Source organism: Mus caroli, unplaced genomic scaffold (assembly GCF_978045245.1).
Source record: "Mus caroli unplaced genomic scaffold, Mus_caroli_1 scaffold_8, whole genome shotgun sequence".
NCBI classification, from domain to species: Eukaryota; Metazoa; Chordata; class Mammalia; order Rodentia; family Muridae; genus Mus; species Mus caroli.
Window position 1 is genome coordinate 104,919,071 of NW_028227263.1, and position 18,353 is coordinate 104,937,423.

Genomic DNA, 18,353 nt, shown 5'->3' on the forward strand with positions numbered 1-18,353 from the left:
AGGTATAGGGCATATGTGATCATATACACAGGATGACATACTAGGAAACCCATGCTAGAATGATCTGCAGGGAGAAGGTCAGGACAGTGAGAAGACCCTAAGAGGAAACAGCTTCTTCCTGGGATGCTTGTGGTACAGAGGGGATGGTTTGGAAACGTCGGCCTGCTTTCTCACAGCTGAGGGTCTCCCTGAAGCCAGGCTTCCCAGGACAGTGTAGAGGCATGACCTTATGGGTGGCACTGTGTCCTGTTTTACCTATGGAAGACAGGAGGACAACAATGTGCGGTACTGGTAACCACTAGAGAAAGCTTTTGAGTAGGGGCTCCAGCTGGGGAACACAGGATGTGACCTTACTTACTTAACAGTCCAGATGGAACTCTGAATGCTGGTTACCAGGTAACCAGAGGCCAGCAGTAGCCTTTCCTGACTTACTTGTCTGGAGGCCCTTGAGGGAACAGGATGTTCTGCTGTTTCCAGACTTGTAGAAGCTCTGGCCACAAAAAAGCCAAGAGGAGTTGGCTTGGCCGCTTTTGGAGATGTTTGATTCGTCCTGTGACACACTTCAGGCATGCTTCCAGCAGTGAGCTGAAGGTAACACAGGAAAGCCTTAGCAGGAACGTTTTTGTTTGTCCCGGTGCTTCCCTGAGGTCCCTGCCTGGGTGTGTGTTCCCATGAGACACTAAGGGACATTCTTTATGCTTACTGATCACTCTTCGGTAATGGATTGCTGATGTCTCTCAGAGTGTTCACATTTAGACCCTTCTGCCTTCCTAGGTCTGTTGTGAAAATGAACAGGAGCCAGACTCTATGCCCAATCACCCCAGATTCAACTACAAGAGTCGAGAATACGTTCAACAGATGATTGACTACATACCAGCTGCTATTCAAAACCGCGACCACCTCTGTCTGGACATTTTTGTTGCCATGTACCGAACGTATGCTACCACCTGGGAGGTGCTGGACCTGCTGATGAAAACGTGAGTGGCTGTAGCCAACATAGGTGTTAGGAGAGCTCTGCTCTTCTCCAGGACTCTGTGCTCCCATAGAACAAGTGCGATTGGACCCTGGCAGTGTTGTTGTTCGTCCTGGGTCTGAACCTGCAAAGTGACCTGGACACATTCAGGGTTGGGGGGTGGGGGCTCTAGTTTGTGTCTTGCACTGTCCCCATGGAATGTAAAACATCACCCTTTCTTGTGCCTAGGAAAGAGCTCCTTTGCCATTTGTATAAAAGTTTCTAGGGCTTATCTGACATATAAGGATTCAATGGAACCTGAGAAGGGTCCTGAGGATTGGGGTGGTAGGGGACAAGAAGCCTGGAACCAACCAACAACCCTGGCAGGGACAGCTAGGCCTCCACCCCATTGTGTGAGGATCTCTGAAGACCTGTGATCTCAGCATGGAAGTCAGAACAGTGCGGAGAGACCCCAGGATCTGTGTTTCCTTTCTAAAGTGTTCAGATTCAAGTAGCTCCTGGTAGATCTATTAGTAGGTTGGGGACACAAGGCCTTAGGGTGACACCCTCATGAAATGCCACAGGTATGCATCCTTCCGTCCTGACTGCATTGAAGACCAGAAAACTAAGAGGTGAGTGGGCTTCTGGTGACCGGGAGGTAAGAGCCCATGGGTGCAAAAGTGTGGGTATGGGGTGAGACAGGTAAGAGCCCATCTATGGAGTTGGAAGTGGAAGAGGGAGATAAGGGCCTATTTGTACAGTCGGGTAGGGCATTTGCTGAGGACTAAACACATTCCAAGTACCCTGCTTTGGGGATTCCCCCCAGTGGGATGGTAGCTGAGACTTCACCTGCAGGTGGAGAAAAATGGAGGGCAGCAATAGGCTCCTTGGTTCTGAGGTCAGAGGGATGGAAGGAAACTAAAGGGCCCTGAGAGAATCCATTCCCACTACAGCCCAGCCCAGATAGCCCCATATGTCCTCCAAGGGACAGAAAGTGTCTGGAGTCCTGTGCACACAGACACACACTCCTGACAACTATGCTCCTAGTACATAGGCTGTTGGGCATTGCCTCGTCTAATGGGGCATACTGCCCTTCTTGATAATTGAGGCCAGGCTTCTGACTCAACTTCCCTCCAACCTTCTCTTCCCCAGTGCCATATTCTGCTTTCTGTTCGGCTGGTTTCAGAAATTCCCCCAGGATTTTTATGAATCCCCAGACCTGGCTGTTTTGAGTCAGTTCACGGAGTACGTGAGGCTCAATGTGCCTTGTGGAGACGTAGATACCCAAGCCAGGGAGCCTCTCTCCATATTTAAGCATCAGGAGTCTATCGCCCTTAACCTTGAGGAAGGTGAGAAGGTCTGGTGTTGGCTGCTATGCAAGGTAGGAGGGGATTTTGGTGGTGGGTTTCACCAGGGTATTCTCAAGAGTTTAAAATGATGCAAGGACTGGACTGCAGTCAGGTAAGAGGAGAGGTGTAGGGATCCTCTAGCATGAAAAGGCCTTGTGTGTCCATCAACAGCATCTTGGGGAAACTCCCCCCATGCTAGGTTGTCTCCACTAAAACCCTGTCTCCTTCTGCCTTTAGGTTGTGCAACAACTCCAAATCCCACAGAGAAGGATGTCTCTGGGAGGCAGGACACTCTGGTTCTGAGGCCAGCTTCTATGGCAGAGCCACAGGGAGACAAGCAATCCCAAGAGGACACTGAGCTTGTGAAAAGTGCAGTTCTGGATCCCTTTGAACCAAAAGCTGCAATAGAGCTGCTTCCGGCTTTAGATCAAGATCTGCCCACATCAGTTCATACACACTCACATGCAGATGTGTCTGCAGATGAGGCTGCAGATGTTTCACCTGCCAGGCCATTATTTGTGTCTTACACTGTGCCCATAGATACACCAGATTTTGTTTTCCCTCTGCCTGAGGTTGACATATAGTTAGGAGAATGATCTGCAGAGTTTTACCCAGATGAGGTTCCCCACCTAAGCTTATATTATTTCTTTATAGAAAATACCTTATTGTTTTGTTGGGTTCTATTTTTCATTGTTGGGTTTTTATTTGTGTTTGGATATTAATAAAATGAATTGTTTACTCTTCTTAAAGGATATTGTTCTTTTCCCCAGTGGTATAATGTACTCATGTTTTACCGGTGGACTGCATCTTTGAGCCAAACAGGTTGATCTCGAAAATGGAACCCTCACAGTTCACGGAAGCACGAAAAGCAAGCAGGTGGTGTGGCAGAAAGTGGGTGTCTTAGTCAGGGTTTCATTCCTGCACAAACATCATGACCAAGAAGCAAGTTGGGGAGGAAAGGATTTATTCAGCTTATAATGCCACACTGATATTTATCATCAAGGAAGTCAGGACTGGAACTCAAGGAGGTCAGGAAGTAGGAGCTGAAGCAGAGACCATGGAAAGATGTTACTTACTGGCTTGCTTCCCCTGGCTTGCTCAGCCTGCTCTCTTATAGAACCGTCTACCAGCCCAGATATGGTCCCACCTACAAGGGGCCTTTCCCTCTTGATCACTAATTGAGAAAATGCCTTACAGTTGGATCTCATGTAGGCATTTCCTCAACTGAAGCTCCTTTCTCTGTGATAACTCAAGTTGACACAAAACTAGCCAGTACAATTGACTCCTTGTCAACCTGACACACAAACACATCACTAGTAAGCCTCAACCCTTACATTTTTATTCATCCCCACGGGGTAAATAACTTTATACGTCCCATAGTCTTTACATATTCTTAAAATTTCAATCTCTTTAAAATATCCATCTCTTTTAAAATCCAAAGTTTTTACAATTAAAAGTCTCTTAACTGTGGGCTTCACTAAAATATTTTCTTCCTTCAAGAGGGCACAGACACAATTCAAGGAAAAATCAATCTTCAATCGTCCAATGTGTGGTATCCAATTCATGATGTTCTGGGCTCCTCCAAGGGCTTTGGTCACTTCTCCAGACATGCCCTGTGTAGCACACGTGTCGTCCTCTAGGCTCCAGATGCCTGTACTCCACTGCTGCTGCTCTTGGTGGTCATCTCATGGTACTGGCATCTCCAAAGCACTGCATGACCCCTTCAGGACTGGGCCGTCAATAGCAACTGAGGCTGCACCTTCACCAATGGCCTTCCATGGCCTCTCACAATGCCGAACCTCAGCTGGTCTGTGTGACCCCCTTCATGCCGTGACAACCAGTACCACCTGTGTGACCCTTACACATTACCAAGTCCTGCTGCAGCAGGAGTACAGCTTTGGCTATCTCTGGAACACACCCTCTTTGTGCTTTCAAAAACACTTCCCAGAAGATGTCACCTCAACAATGCAGGTCTCTTCTTAATCACCACTAATTACTTAGTTCCAGGTAACCAGCATCAATTGTCCAAGTAATACAAAGGTCTTGCTTAGCAGTTCTAGTATCTTCTTTTTTTTTTATTTATTTATTTTTTTAATATTTTTATTACATATTTTCCTCAATTACGTTTCCAATGCTATCCCAAAAGTCCCCCATAGCGCCCCCCACTTCCCTACCCACCCATTCCCATTCTTTTGGCCCTGGCATTCCCCTATATTGGGGCATATAAAGTTTGCAAGTCCAATGGGCCTCTCTTTCCATTGATGGCTGACTAGGCCATCTTTCGATACATATGCAGCTAGAGACAAGCGCTCCGGGGTTCTGGTTAGTACATCATGTTGTTCCAACAATAGGGTTGCAGATCCCTTTAGCTCCTTGGGTACTTTCTCTAGCTTCTCCATTGGGAGCCCTGTGATACATCCAATAGCTGACTGTGAACATCCACTCCTGTGTTTGCTAGTATCTTCTTAATCACAGCTGATTCTTCAGCCCCAGCTAACCAGAACCACAGAATAATCAAACTCCAAAATAGCAATGGCCCTGAAATGCATCTTTAATTTTCCTCCCTGAAATTTCACAAGCATGCCTCCATCTTCTGCACTGTTTTCAACATTATCTTCCAAGCTCCTACACAACATCTGACAGAGCTCTGAACGCCAAATGGATCTTCAAGCCCACAGTTACAAAGTCCTTCCACAGTCCTCCACAAAACATGGTCATGTTGTCACAGCAATACCCCACTATGCTGGTACCAATTTGTGTTAGTCGGGGTTTCTATTCCTGCACAAACATTATGACCAAGAAGCAGTTGGGGAAGAAAGGGTTTATTCAGCTTACAATTTCACACTGCTGTTTATCATCAAGGAAGTCAAGACTATAACTCAGGAGGTCAGGAAGCAGGAGCTAATGCAGAGGCCATGGAGGGATGTTACTTACTGGCTTGCTCAGCCTGCTCTCTTATAGTACCTAGACTACCAGCCCAGAGATGGTCTCACTCACAAGGAGCCTTTCCCCCTTGATCACTAATTAAGAAATGCCTTACAGTTGGATCTCATGGAGGCATTTCCTCAACTGAAGCTCCTTTTCTGTGATAACTCCAGCTGTGTCAAGTTGACACAAAACTAGCCTGTACACTGGGCAAATACCAGCAGCGGTGAACAACATAAACTATGTGACTAAACTGTGTGACTGTGACATGGCATTCCTGGGCTCAGCAGTGCCCCTAAGATTTAGGGACACAGAGGCCCATATCAGGGCTCATGGACAGTGGTCTCTACCTCTGGGCTTCTATTCTCTCAAATTGACAGGGGAAGCATGCAGACAAGGATGAATTCAGCTTAACTGTAATGGTGCTCACTCCATTACATTCTCTCCATCCCTGGGTCCAAAGCTCTGCATACTCACTGAACCATGCTTAGACAGGTGGCTATCATAAAGAATTGCCAGGCTCCTCCACTAATCTAGAGATGTTCAAAAAATGAGAAGACTGAGCCCATGGAAATTTTACACATTTCCTCTGTGGGGAATGAGTTTGTTGTATTCTCACTGTTTACTATGTATATGGAAACCTCCATGGGACAAACCCAGGAGTCATCACCAAAAATGGCTCACTCAGTCCTCATTCTGCGCATGTGCTATGCCAGGGACTGTTTAGAAGATACTGAGTGGTATACATGTGCCTTCCAGGGCATAGGTCCTCTCATGTGGGCTTTGATGCTAAAGGACCCCCACACACACACCACATCATTGGCCACCTACGTATTTGGCTCAGGAAAAGTTTATATATACCAGGTTAGTCCCAGTCTCATCAAGAATCTAGCTGTACACTTCATGTAGCCCCTGAGCTGGGTGGGATTTCCAGTGTCTCTGAGGACTGGAGACTGAGGGCTGCAGGTTGGAGACAGGCTTTCTGGGTGAACAATGGAAGCCTGTCTAGCACAGAGCTTTGAGAAGGAGCTGTAGCTAGAAGTGATAGTGGCAGGTGGTCTAGCTGTCATCATCACACGAGGAAAGGTGACATCGTCCATTACCAATGTGTGTAGAGAATCTCTGGGAATATTATTAGAGCTAGCAAGCAAACCCAACAACCCCACAAAGGAAACACTCCTCCATATGAACTGAAATGAGCTCTCCACAACTCCACAGTGGCCATGCACAGGAAGGACAGCAGATAAGCCTGTTGTGCAGGAAAATCAGTAGGCATGGCCATCAGCACAGGCATAGACTCTGTTATTGCCTTCTCTCCTGCTCTCCACAGTGTTTGATGTCCTCTCCAGAAATATTTAAAGACGTGTAAACAATGGGTAGGACATACAGCAGACATTAGAGCATCCAGGTTAAAAAGAAAAAAAAAAAAAAAGACAAGAAAATCCACAGGTGCAGAAAGGGCAGGGTCACAGATGAAAGCATGCTACCATTTCAAATTGGAGGCATAGAAATCAGCTGCACTTTCCAAATAATTACTGTGGACAGCAGGGAATGCTTTTGTGAAAGTCCCTAAGCAGATCTGAGGGACCCGCCAAATAGCACATATCAGGATAGGAAGGTGGCTCTCAGTATGGCGCCTGCTGAGAAAGTGTAAGGACCTGAGTTCTGATTCCCAGCATCCACAGAAACAATGGTGTAGTCTTGCATAGGATACCCTATGTGATGGGGTTCTGTTTGCTTTCAACTTGATACAAGGTAGCAGAAACTCAGAAGGAAAATTGGGAAACTGTCACCATCAGATTGGCCTGTAAGCAACTCTCTGAAGCATTCTTTTCATTAATCCTCTATGAGGGAAGGTCCAGGCTACTGTGGGCAGTGTCACCCATGGACTGGTGGTTTGGAGTGGTCTGAGAAAGTTTGAGTAAGGCAGTCAGCATTGGTATCCCATGGACTTTGCTTCTGTTCCTGCCTTTGGTTTCTGCCTGAGTTTCTGCCTCGCCTTCCCTTCATGCTGGACAGTAACCTGTTGGATAAGATCAATGTTGGCTTTTCCAGATTGTTTTTGGTCAGTGTTCTAAGACAGCAATAAAAACAAAACTAAATCACCCTAGGATAGACATGTCCCCTAGCTCATTTCTCAGCCAGTTTTATGCTTTGGTGAGCACAGGACTCGGAGAGCACATTGGTCAAAGTAAACTAAGAGTAGAGTGGTTGAGGAAGAATCCTAATGTCAAATTGCTGCTTCTACCCACATAGTTATGTACATGAACAAAAAAACACATGCACACATACATAACCATACCAGACATGAACCACATGTACACATACATAAACCACATGTACACACATATTTACAAACACAAAAACACAAACACACAGGAAAACACATACAGTGTTAGTGGTTGACTGCTGTGAACAGATACCTTGACCTGGGCAACATTTTTTTTTTTAAGATTTATTTATTTTTTTATATGTGAGTACACTGTAGCTATCTTCAGACACTCCAGAACAGGGCATCCCATTACATATTGTTGTGATCCACCATGTGGTTGCTGGGAAATGAACTCATGACCTCTGGAAGAGCAGTCAGTGCTCTTAACCGCTGAGTCATCTCTCCAGGCCTAAGGCAACTCTTATAAAGAATATTTATCTGGAGCTTGCTCATAATTTCATCAGTTCAGTCAATTATAATCAAAGCAGGAGCGTGGCAGCATCCAGGCAGGCATGGTGCAGGAGGAGCTGAGAATTCTACCTCTTCATCTGAACGGTGCTAGCAGAATACTCACCTTGAGGCAACTAGGATGAGGGTCTAAAATCCCACACCCATGGTGGCACACTGACTCCAACAAGGCCACACCTTCTAATAGTGCTACCCCCTTGGCCAAGCATATAGAGGCCATCACACACTCACACACACACACACACACACACACACACACACACACAACTAGGTCAAGGCCAGTTTTGAATAACACCTTAAGCAGCTATTTCTAGCTGTGATCAACTGTCAGGAAGGAAGAAGTGTCGATGGATCTGAAAGCAGAGCATAGATGAGCACACAGCAAATAATCCTGGAATGCAGTGTTCACAGAGTCTCACTATGGAGTTCTGGCTGGTTTGGAGCTCACCCTGCAGTTTGTGCTGCCCTTGATGTACAGATCCTCCCATTGTGCTGCCCTTGAACTACAGATCCTTCCATTTCAATCCCTTAAATCAGTGGAGTTCAACCTATGGGTCAAATGTGTTTTTGTATATATACACATTATGATTAATAAGAATGGCAATATTAGAGTTATAAGATATCAGTGCAAAGAATATATGCTAGGATCACCACAGCAGCAAGAACTGTGTTGAAGAGTCACAACAATAGGAAGGTCGAGAACCACTGCCCTCAATGGTGGACTTATAGGTGTGTACTGTGATCCTGAGAAATACAATTTTGTTTATCCTTCTTGCAGAGTGTTCTCCAGCCCAGGAGCTGCTTGGATCTTTGGATGACGTGCCCCTGAAGATACATTTGTGGACACCTGGGTTAAAAGACTACACAGAGAACATGGGCTCTACACAGAAAGGGAGAACATAAGGAAGGGGTTGATGAGAGGGTGGGGCCCAGGAGCAGGCTCTGGGAAGACTTTGCAGTAAAGAGGGAAGCATTAAGTGGGTGGCTGACACATGTATAAGATCTTTCTCATGTGCCTCCTGAGACCTCTTAGTAATACAGATACTTCTCAGCTTAGAACTGGAATAAGATTCATTCTCCTCACTGTGCCCAAGGTTAAAGAAGAAGTTAAAGTACTGGTGGGAAGGTGACCCTGACTTGGTTAGCTGCCTGACAGGGAAAGAACTCCATGATTGCTGTTTATGTGAGTCTGTATCTAGGCTGTGATGGGCTGTTTAGTGATGTGTCTGCCTTCAAGGACTCCCTGCCCAGTGACTCTTCCTTCTCCTATACTCCTGTAACTAATGTGCACAAACTCATTGGTTCATCCTGTGGGGCTATTTTGTGTGTGTAATGGTTTGCATGGGAAATGTTGCCCTTTTGGCTCCTGTGCTTGATCACCTGGTCCCCAGTCTGCAAGAAGGATAGCACAGAGGAGCTCTTTCAGATGGTAGAATTTGTTTGCAGGATACTTTTTGAAAATGAAAGAAAGAAGGAGAGAAAGAAAAAAAGAAAACTGTGTTTTGTAAGGGATATATGTTTAAGGACCACAGATGCACAACAGCAAGAGTGGAATCCAATGTCACAAAATTTTTTGGGTAATTACATCCCATCTGTGTCAGTCCTTGGATGTGTTAACTAGAAAGGCCTTCTCAAGTTAGCTGGAAAGAGCAATGTGCAGGGCAGAGACACTGTACAGAGGGATTCTGTTCTTTCCTTGCAAGGTTTTAGTAAGTCTGTCTTAGTCCATTATTTTTAATGCTGTAAAGAGACTCCATGACCAAGGCAAACTTATAAAAGAAAGGGAGAGAGGCTGGCATCTGAGCAGGTCTGTACAGGATGGGCAATGGTTGGAGGGCATACTGGTCACCCCAGGACGTTGTGGCCCCCCTCCTAGGAGCAGAGCTCAGAGGGGGAGGTGGGGATGGAAAAGCCCTTCTATGGCTAGGAGGCACTGAGTGGCCTAGCTGAGTGTGTGTGGAGCCTCACTGGTGTTACTGGTTTCCAGGGGGTGGTGGCTTCATGCCTCTGGGCCATGCTTTCCCTGAGGCGCCTGGCAGAGCAGGGAGCAGAGGGATTGAAACCGGGGTAGGCCACTGCACCTTCTTTGCTGAGACCATTTGTTGCCCAGAAGGTCTGCTGGCTTCACTGGCTCATGGTCTGCTCAAAATCGCGTCACTGCAGCTCGAGAGGCTGATCATCCAGTCCAACGGGCTGGTGACCACTACCCGGACCATTAAGCAGTTCTTCTATCTGATGGTGGCAGCCAGCTAGAAGCAGGAGTTCCCCAAGGGCTTCATCAAGCCCCTGGCTGACCTGCACAAGCAGAGCCAGCTGGGTGTGGCCACATCGGCCCCTCAGGGGCTCCCGCCTCCCACCCCCACCCCGTGCCCACCGACCTGCTGGCCAATCCCGGGGCCATGGAGACCCCTGTCTATGCCAACCTGAGCAGTTTCGCTGTTGGCGCTGGGCACTGTGGGGCGCGTGGACACCATAGACTTCACCGTGGAGCCAGTTTCCTTCTTGCTGCCAAGGGACGAGATCAAGGCTGTCGCCACCTCCACATCCACTGGTCCTTGCTGTGCTCAAGGAGGAGCCTCAGACCGTGCCAGACGTGCCAAGCTTTGGTGACAGCCCTCTGCTTTCATGCATCTGCTTGGACATGCAGTAACGCATCAAGGCGGGTCACAAGAGGTTTCGCAACCGCACTGCTGCCTCAAAAATGCCACAAATGCCAGGTGGAGCATATTTCGCGTCTGGAGTAGAAAGTCAAGACCCTCAAAGCCAGAACACTGAGCTGGCATCCAACACCAGCCTCCTGTGCGATCAGGAGAGACAGCTCAAACAGAAAGTCCTCAGCCACATCAATTCAGGAGGCCAGTTGCTGCCCTCAGCAAAAGATTCAGGCATACTGAGCTGTAGTGCGGGGCGCATGCGTGGAATCGTTGTGGTGGCAGTTGGAGATGAGGTTTCTGGATTGCACGAGTCGGACCCCCTTAACTCTGAATGGGGACCCCTCACACAGGATGCCCGCGCTCTCGCCGCCTCTGTACCTCCAGTCCATGCTAGGGTGCTCCTTTGTACCTCTGAGTAGGGGCTCTAAGGGGCGCACAGCCACATGCTCCGCCTTTCCTTTCCTTCCCCCCCCCCTTTTTTTCCCCTTTCTTTTTGAAAAGAGAACTGGAGTTTTGGATTCTGCCCTATTTATGTTTCTACTTGGGAACAAATGTTGGTTGCCTATTGCATGTATTTTTCCTTGTGTTGCCTTTTTAAAGAAACAGGAAGAAGAAAACAAAACAAATAACCCAACCTCTCTCCCCAACTACCACCCTGCTCTCTCTCCTCTTTCCTACACCCCGACCCCTTGTTTGGTTTTTTGAGACAGGGTTTCTCTGTAGCCCTGGCTGTCCTGGAACTCACTCTGTAGACCAGGCTGCCCTTGAACTCAGAAATCCACCAGCCTCTGCCTCCCAAGTGCTGGGATTAAAGTTATGAGCCACCAAAGCTGGCCCATCCCCTCTCTTTTTGTTTGGTTTTGTTTTGCTATGTGTCCACATTCCTTTTCTGTAATCCTTGGTTCGCCTGTTTTGTGTTTTCAGTAAAGTCTTCATTATGACACACACACACACACACACACACAAAGGTTTTAGCTGGCGGCTTGCTTACAATTTCAAGGTGTGAGTCCTTGACTAACATGTTAGGCAACAGGTAGGAAAGCATAGTGCAGGATCAGTGGCTGAGAACTTCCATCTGATCCATAAGCAGACATCAGGGAGGGAGAGAGGTTGTTGGGCCTAGCATGGGCCTCTGAGACCTCAAAGTTTACTGGAATTGAAACCCTTGCTCTAACAAAGACACACCTCTAAATCCTTCCCAAAACCTTTTCACCAAGTAGGGACCAAGTCATTCAACTATATGAGCCTATGGGGGCCATCATCACTCAAACCACCACACTAACTGAACTCTAGAAATATATTGTGAAACATAAAGATGGGCTGGAGAGATGGCTTAATGGTTAAAAACAGTGGCAGTTCTTGTGGAGGACCTGGGTTTGATAACTAGCATCCAGACTATGGCTCAAAACCACATGTTAACTCTAATTGCACATGGGATCTGTCACCCTTTTCTGGCCCCTTCAGACACTGTGTGCACTTACTGCACAGACATATATGTAGACAAAAACCCCTGCCTTCCTCAGGCCTCTCTAAGGAACAGAACTACAAGAGTGGAACACACACACACACACACACACACACACACACACACACACATATGCACACTCACATGCCACACATGCTCAAAAGCCTAATCATTTATTAAAAAGCTCTATTATGGTGTTTCACAGGCTGTGGTACAGCTATCCCAACAAAGGCTCTCTCCTTATGGAAAGTCCATGGATGTGGTGGCTGCATAATCCACAGTACTGTTTATTTCTGTCATCCTTATCTAGTGCTGAAGTCCTAGGCAATTCCTAGAGAGTCTCCATTGAAATCCCAAAGCAGAGTCTAACTCCAGAGAGAGGAAGGGCAAGCAGGCTAAAACCAAAAGCTTCCTTTTTCCATGTTCGTTTGTCTGGGCTGCCACCAGAACCTGTGTGTTGGAGATGTAAGGTTATTTTCCCCAACTCAAATGAGGTAATCAATAAAATCCCTCGATAGTGCCTGACTGCATTGTTGTTAATTGATTAGAGATGCAGTTATATTGATAACCCAGATTAGCTTAAATATACCTATACATACAGAAATATAATTATAAAAATAAAAAACCAAAACAGTTTAAAGGAAAATAAAATGGTATCTCCCTCTAACCTAGAGGAGACATGCTGTGTTTATTTCCTTAAATGGTTTAGCCAGTTTGGTAGTTCAGGGAACTAGCTAGCACCAATAAGAACCTAATTCATCAAAAGATAATGTACTTTTTTTTTGGTGTTTTTTTTTATTATCATTATTATCTTTTGTCGAGACAGGGTTTCTCAGTATAACCCTGGTTTTCCTGGAACTCACTCTTTAGACCAGGCTGGCCTTGAACTCAGAAGTTGCCCACCTCTATCTCCCACGTGCTGTGATTAAAGGCTTGAGCCAGCCATTGCTGGCTGTAATGTACTTTAAAGGAGCCTATACCTCCTCCTCTACCCACACCCAGCACAGTCCCCACAACTCAAGCCACCAGGAGGTCCTGCATTTTCTGTCTGACTTTCTGAAAGCTGGTTTTTAAAGTCAGAATTGTGTTTTTTTCTCTCATCATTTTCATTATGATTTGGCCAGGTCCTAGGTTCGCTTTTAAAATCTTTGGGCTTCCTCTTTTTCTGACATTTCCTCTGCATCAAACAAACCCTTCCCTGCATCCCTAGTTGGCTTGAGTAGGACAGGGAATCTTGAAAAGTTGTCCTTATCCTGTTCCCCACAGGCAGTTGGAGGGTCTCCGAAGGAACACAGAATTCTCTGATTTAGGACAGTCCCTCATTAAGTTAGCTGCAATCCCCCTCATCTGTGAGGAGAGTGGAATCCCTCTCACAGGGATGGCAACACAGGCAGGATTTGTGGATCTTTTCATTATGTGCCTCTTGGAATCCACCAGCTGCTACTGATGGAGCAGCAATTCTCCAACCTGGAGACATAGGAATTTGCCTCTCTGATAGGACTTGTTCATATTTGTCCACATTATAGTTTTACTTGTATTTGGGGAAATGAAGTTTCAACAGTAATACTAACATGAGCTCCTATTCCTGATCCACTGCAGAGATGTTTCTCTGAGTTTTTGACTGCACAGCTTCGTGCTCCCAGCGGATCTCATGCATGTACCCAGGAGCCATCTCGGACACTCAGATGTTTAATATTAAAATGCCTTGACTAGTTCAAAGGTTGGGCACTCCTAAACTTTCCACTGTGACACCAGGTTTAGTGGTTATGTGGCCAGTGGTACTTTACTCAAAAACTCACATGGCTTGTTGGCTTTATCTCCTGCTGCTACTGCATTCCCTTCTTCTTCTCCCATCCACTTGATTCTCTCTCCATCCTATCCTCACAACTCTAAGTGTCCCACCCAGTGCCCAGCCATTGGCAACTGGCATCTTTATTGATAAAACAACAACCAACTGAAGACAAGAAACTTCAGTGTCTCGACTTGCAGTTTAAAATCCATTAGCACCAAGCATAGAGATGAAGGCAGCCCAACTACATCCTGGTTGTAGCAGGGCTTCAGACCTTAGCACACCTGATTCCATGATAACAGTTCCATTCAGGCCGTAAGGCTCAAGATATACACAGAGCGACCACCAGCCTAAAACAAAAGTCTAATCCATCAAAGTCCAAAGTTCTGAGAAAGTCTCTGTATGCACCTTGCTTTTGACTTCTAAAATTCTAATTCTGGCTAACTCTTCTTGCTAACTGAAGTATGTCAACCCAAGATGTCATTTTTGTGCTTTAAAGCTCACCCTGAGAAAGGCGTGGGGCTACACTGGGATACCAGATACCCAGTGTGGTCAAGAGCCAGCCAATAGAGAATAAAACTCTTTGACTAAAATCCATATCTGAACTGTCTTCTCTGATGAATACTGATGAATACTTCTCCATGACAGTGAGAGGACAGCATGATGCATTTCTGTAAGCATGGAGATGTGAGACAGGTCTGTGAAACCAGCTTGAGTTTTCACCCCACAAATGGCAGACCCTGGCCAGAGCCTCAGCCAGTTCTCTAGCACTGTGTTAGGACAGAGTGGTCCAGCTACACACCAAGCACCTTGAGTGACTTGGTGAGCTTCAAGGCTGCTTTGTAAGTTATATTTCTGCAGATCCCCACCAGGTCACTACCCTGTCTGAGACACCATTGAGACATACACTCTGCTCTTTACTTTCGTCTCAGGATTTTCTCTCTCTAGGCCTGGATGGTGAGTCTGGCCTTGCTCAAAGCAATTTCCATAGTCAGGTGACCAACACAGTTTATGATGGTCTCAGTTTTAATGGAGTGTGTTGTGTGCTGAGACTCCATTCTTTTCATGAGAATTTGCAAACTTTGTCATAAACTGATTTTTTGCTCTTGAGAAAGGGTCTCACTGTGTAGACCTGACTAGCCTGGGACTCTCTATGTAGATCTATCTGGTCTCAAAGTCTTAGCAATCCTCTTGCCTATGCCTCCTGAGTGCTGTGGTTAAAGGCATTCACCACCATGCCCAGACATTTTTTTTTGTTTGTCTTTTAATGTCTAGGAGGTATTAAACAAAATTCTTCCTTTTAGTTCATAATTTTACTTTCTTACCAGTGTTGTCAGAGTTCTGACTTTATTCATTTCCCCCTAAAAAAGAGTAGTTGGCTTTCATGACTTCTTTCGTATTTTCCCCCAGGTCCCTAATGTATTTTTTTTGTTTTTCCTTGTCTTCATTTTCTGTTCTTCTAAATGTTCCCCAGAGAGACTTCAATTTCCCTGTGTTTTAGTCTTCTTAAAAGCCTTTAATATTTCCTACCAGCATGACGTTGTCTGCACCCCAATTGGATACATCTCAGTTTTAATGTGACCTACTATGATGTTTTGCCTTCATGTATGTCTAAGCACCACATTCGTGTAGTGCCCACAGAGGCCAGAAGACGGCAACTGATCCTATGGAACCAGAGTTCCAGCTGGGTGTGAGCTGCTGTGTGGTTGCTGTGACAGATCCTGGGTCCTCTGCAATAGCAGCAGTTCTTTTGAGTTGTCTCTCCACATGAAAGAGTAACAACAACAAGAACAGCAACAACAATCCACTAATCAATAACCAACAAACAATTATTAATTGATAATCAATAATCAACATTAACAACAATTAATAATTGTCCGTTGGCTAACACTTAAGTATAAATTAATCATTCATTGTTAATTAATAGTTGTTAATTAAAAATTTGGATTGATTAACTGATCAATAATGCATCAATTAAGCATTATATTTGATCATTTATGAACATTAGTAACAGCAATTACTACTTAAGAAATATTAATTTCCAAAATTATTAACAATTAATAGTTATTAGTTATTAATAATTAACTGTAGGTTAAGAATTCAGCATTTATTAACATTAAGTATTAAATAATCATTAAGTAATAATTAAGTATTAGTTAACATTAATAAATAACTTTAATTGGCTAATATTAATTTAGTTTTATTGGCTAATATTTAATTATTTCACATAAACAAACAATTTTGTTTGTCTAACAATTAAGTATTCTTTGACATTAATGGTTAAGTAATAATTAAGTAGTAATTTAGTATTCATTAACATTAATAAATAACTATGGGCTAACAATTAATCCTCTGCTAACCTTTAATAACCATCAATCAAAAATTAATTTATAGCTGATGATTTCTTAATATCAATAATTTTGGATGCATGTTAAACAATATCAATTTTTAACTAATTGCTATTCATTGTTTTTATTAATTATTTATTGTTTGATATATGGTAATTTTAATTAATGTTCAAAAACTGTTTAAATACTTTCTGACTTCTATGAAGGTTATTTTATTTTTTTCAGACTCTGTTTAGAAAACTAATGCTTCACTTTTTAGCCGGAAGAAGTTTCTGGGTTTTGTTACCGTTTACTGTTTCGTAAGAAAATTCCAAAAATAGTATCAGAGAGAAGACACCTGAAGCTTTTCTCTGGCCCACACACTATACACATGTGCATGCACACACACACACACACACACACACAGAGACATAGAGAGAGAGAGAGAAAGAGAGAGAGAGACAGAGAGAGAGAGAGAGAGAGAGAGAGAGAGAATAAAAATAACATAAAAAATCAGAAAACCCAATTAATTGCTTAAGTTTTTCACAGACATTTTAAGGCATTTGGCTCACTATGAATTACCTTATCAGGGTTTGTTTAAATATCTGTTGTTGAGGTCTTGGAAATGACCACTTTATAAGGAATTGCTTTAATAACCTATGGCTGAGTGACTAGCAGGGTGTTCAGCTGTGTTTCTGAACTTTGTATGTTTTGCACAAGTTTATATGGTTCTGTGTAAGTAATGCTAAGAAACCAATGAGTGCTATTTCATGAATATATAAAAATCTTCATTATATCTGGACTCCAACACACCAAAGGGCCAGTGAAGTGCTAAGTTGATATTTCTGGTTTCATTGAGGACTCAGTTTCGTCATGTGATGTGTTTCTGGACACTGTTTTATGAGGATGTTTTTGCTGAGGCAGACATGTGATTGTTTTCTGGAGACTGCCTGGCTAAGGGCATGTGATGTTTTACTACAGCAAATACTTAACAGGCACCTGATGTTTGAAAAGGGATTAATGAACCACAACAGACATTAGAGGGCGCTGTGGCATAAGTTCACCTTGCCTTCTCCCCTGATTAATTTTTTCATGACTTCATAGAGAGAAACACACAAAAGAACTTCTCCTGATATTCCAGAGGCTTCTTGCCACTTCCAAGAACTCAGGCACATTGGCTCATTAATCCAGAAGAAACCGTGAGGCCCTGCCAAGAACTACCACTGCTGATTCTTGTGAGCTAAACTGTTGCTATCCAGACATGGAAGATTGGAATAGCCCCCAAATAATTTACTAAAGAGGTTCCTATTCCCCTTTGCCCTACTCATTTTTCCTTTTCATGACCTTTGGTGCATGATGGCCTAGAAGGGACATTAAAGCATTTAAGAAACTCATTGAAGTAAGGTTTGAAAAATCTGAGGCTATAGGAGATTTCTGGACAATTCTGGTATTCTTCATCAATGCTATTTAGAGATAAAACTGCCAATCAGGTTGTACTCTCTATACCTACTCTCCTTGACGAGGTAGTACTATGCTAGTTCATATACAGGATGAAACATTTATATTGTAAAAGTCTATCTATCACCAGCACCAAGTTTGTAAGGTTTCACAAAAGTACCATGAATCTCTAAGCAGAGGTTCATGGCCTATCATGGCCTCACATTGTGCACTCAAATCTGGCCTTTAAAGAATTGAAAGGTACTGGACACCTAAGGAGGACACCAGCAGTATTCTCTAAGTCATTGCACTTTGGAGTTGGAGAGATGGCTCAGGGGTTGGGAACACTGACTGCTATTCCAGGATCCCAGGTTCAGTTCTCAGTATATACATGAAGGCTCACAGCCTGACATAATCCAGTTCAAGGAATCCCATATGCTCTAATGACTTCTACAGGAACTGCATGCACACAGCACATAGACATACAGGCACAGAATACCAACAGGAATGGAAAGAAATGAAATAAATGAAGCTGCTGTCATTTGTTTGAGAGCTTTTTAACTGAAGTCTGTTACGATTATGAGGAAGGGCATCATAAGGAAAAAGAAGCTTAGCAGCATTGGGATGGTATCACATCACCCACAGGACAGACAGATTCTAATCCAGGAACAGACTTCAGGTAGGCCTGACCTAAGAGCTATTCCTGCCATAACTCTTGGCTCCTTAAAACTGGCTGGAGAATTTTACCTGCACTGCCAATTTGACAACTGGCACT

General features: G+C 44.4%; 1 protein-coding gene and 1 pseudogene across 2 annotated transcripts; both read left to right on the forward strand.

Annotated features, from left to right (window-relative positions):
• The first annotated feature begins 450 nt into the window (after positions 1-450).
• On the forward strand, positions 451-2,887 carry LOC110294994 (ral guanine nucleotide dissociation stimulator-like). 2 transcript variants are annotated; one of them, XM_085841845.1, is made up of 5 exons: positions 451-591; positions 775-977; positions 1,537-1,584; positions 2,105-2,301; positions 2,539-2,887. In XM_085841845.1, exons 1-5 carry the CDS (start codon positions 460-462, stop codon positions 2,883-2,885), a joined length of 927 nt encoding a protein of 308 aa, XP_085697971.1. In that variant the 5' UTR covers positions 451-459; the 3' UTR covers positions 2,886-2,887. The 2 variants fall into 2 exon arrangements, with proteins under 2 accessions (XP_085697971.1, XP_085697972.1); XM_085841846.1 differs by lacking the exon at positions 1,537-1,584.
• Positions 2,888-9,809: 6,922 nt separating this feature from the next.
• LOC147003286 (transcription factor JunD-like) lies at positions 9,810-10,979 on the forward strand (annotated as a pseudogene).
• Positions 10,980-18,353: the final 7,374 nt, after the last annotated feature.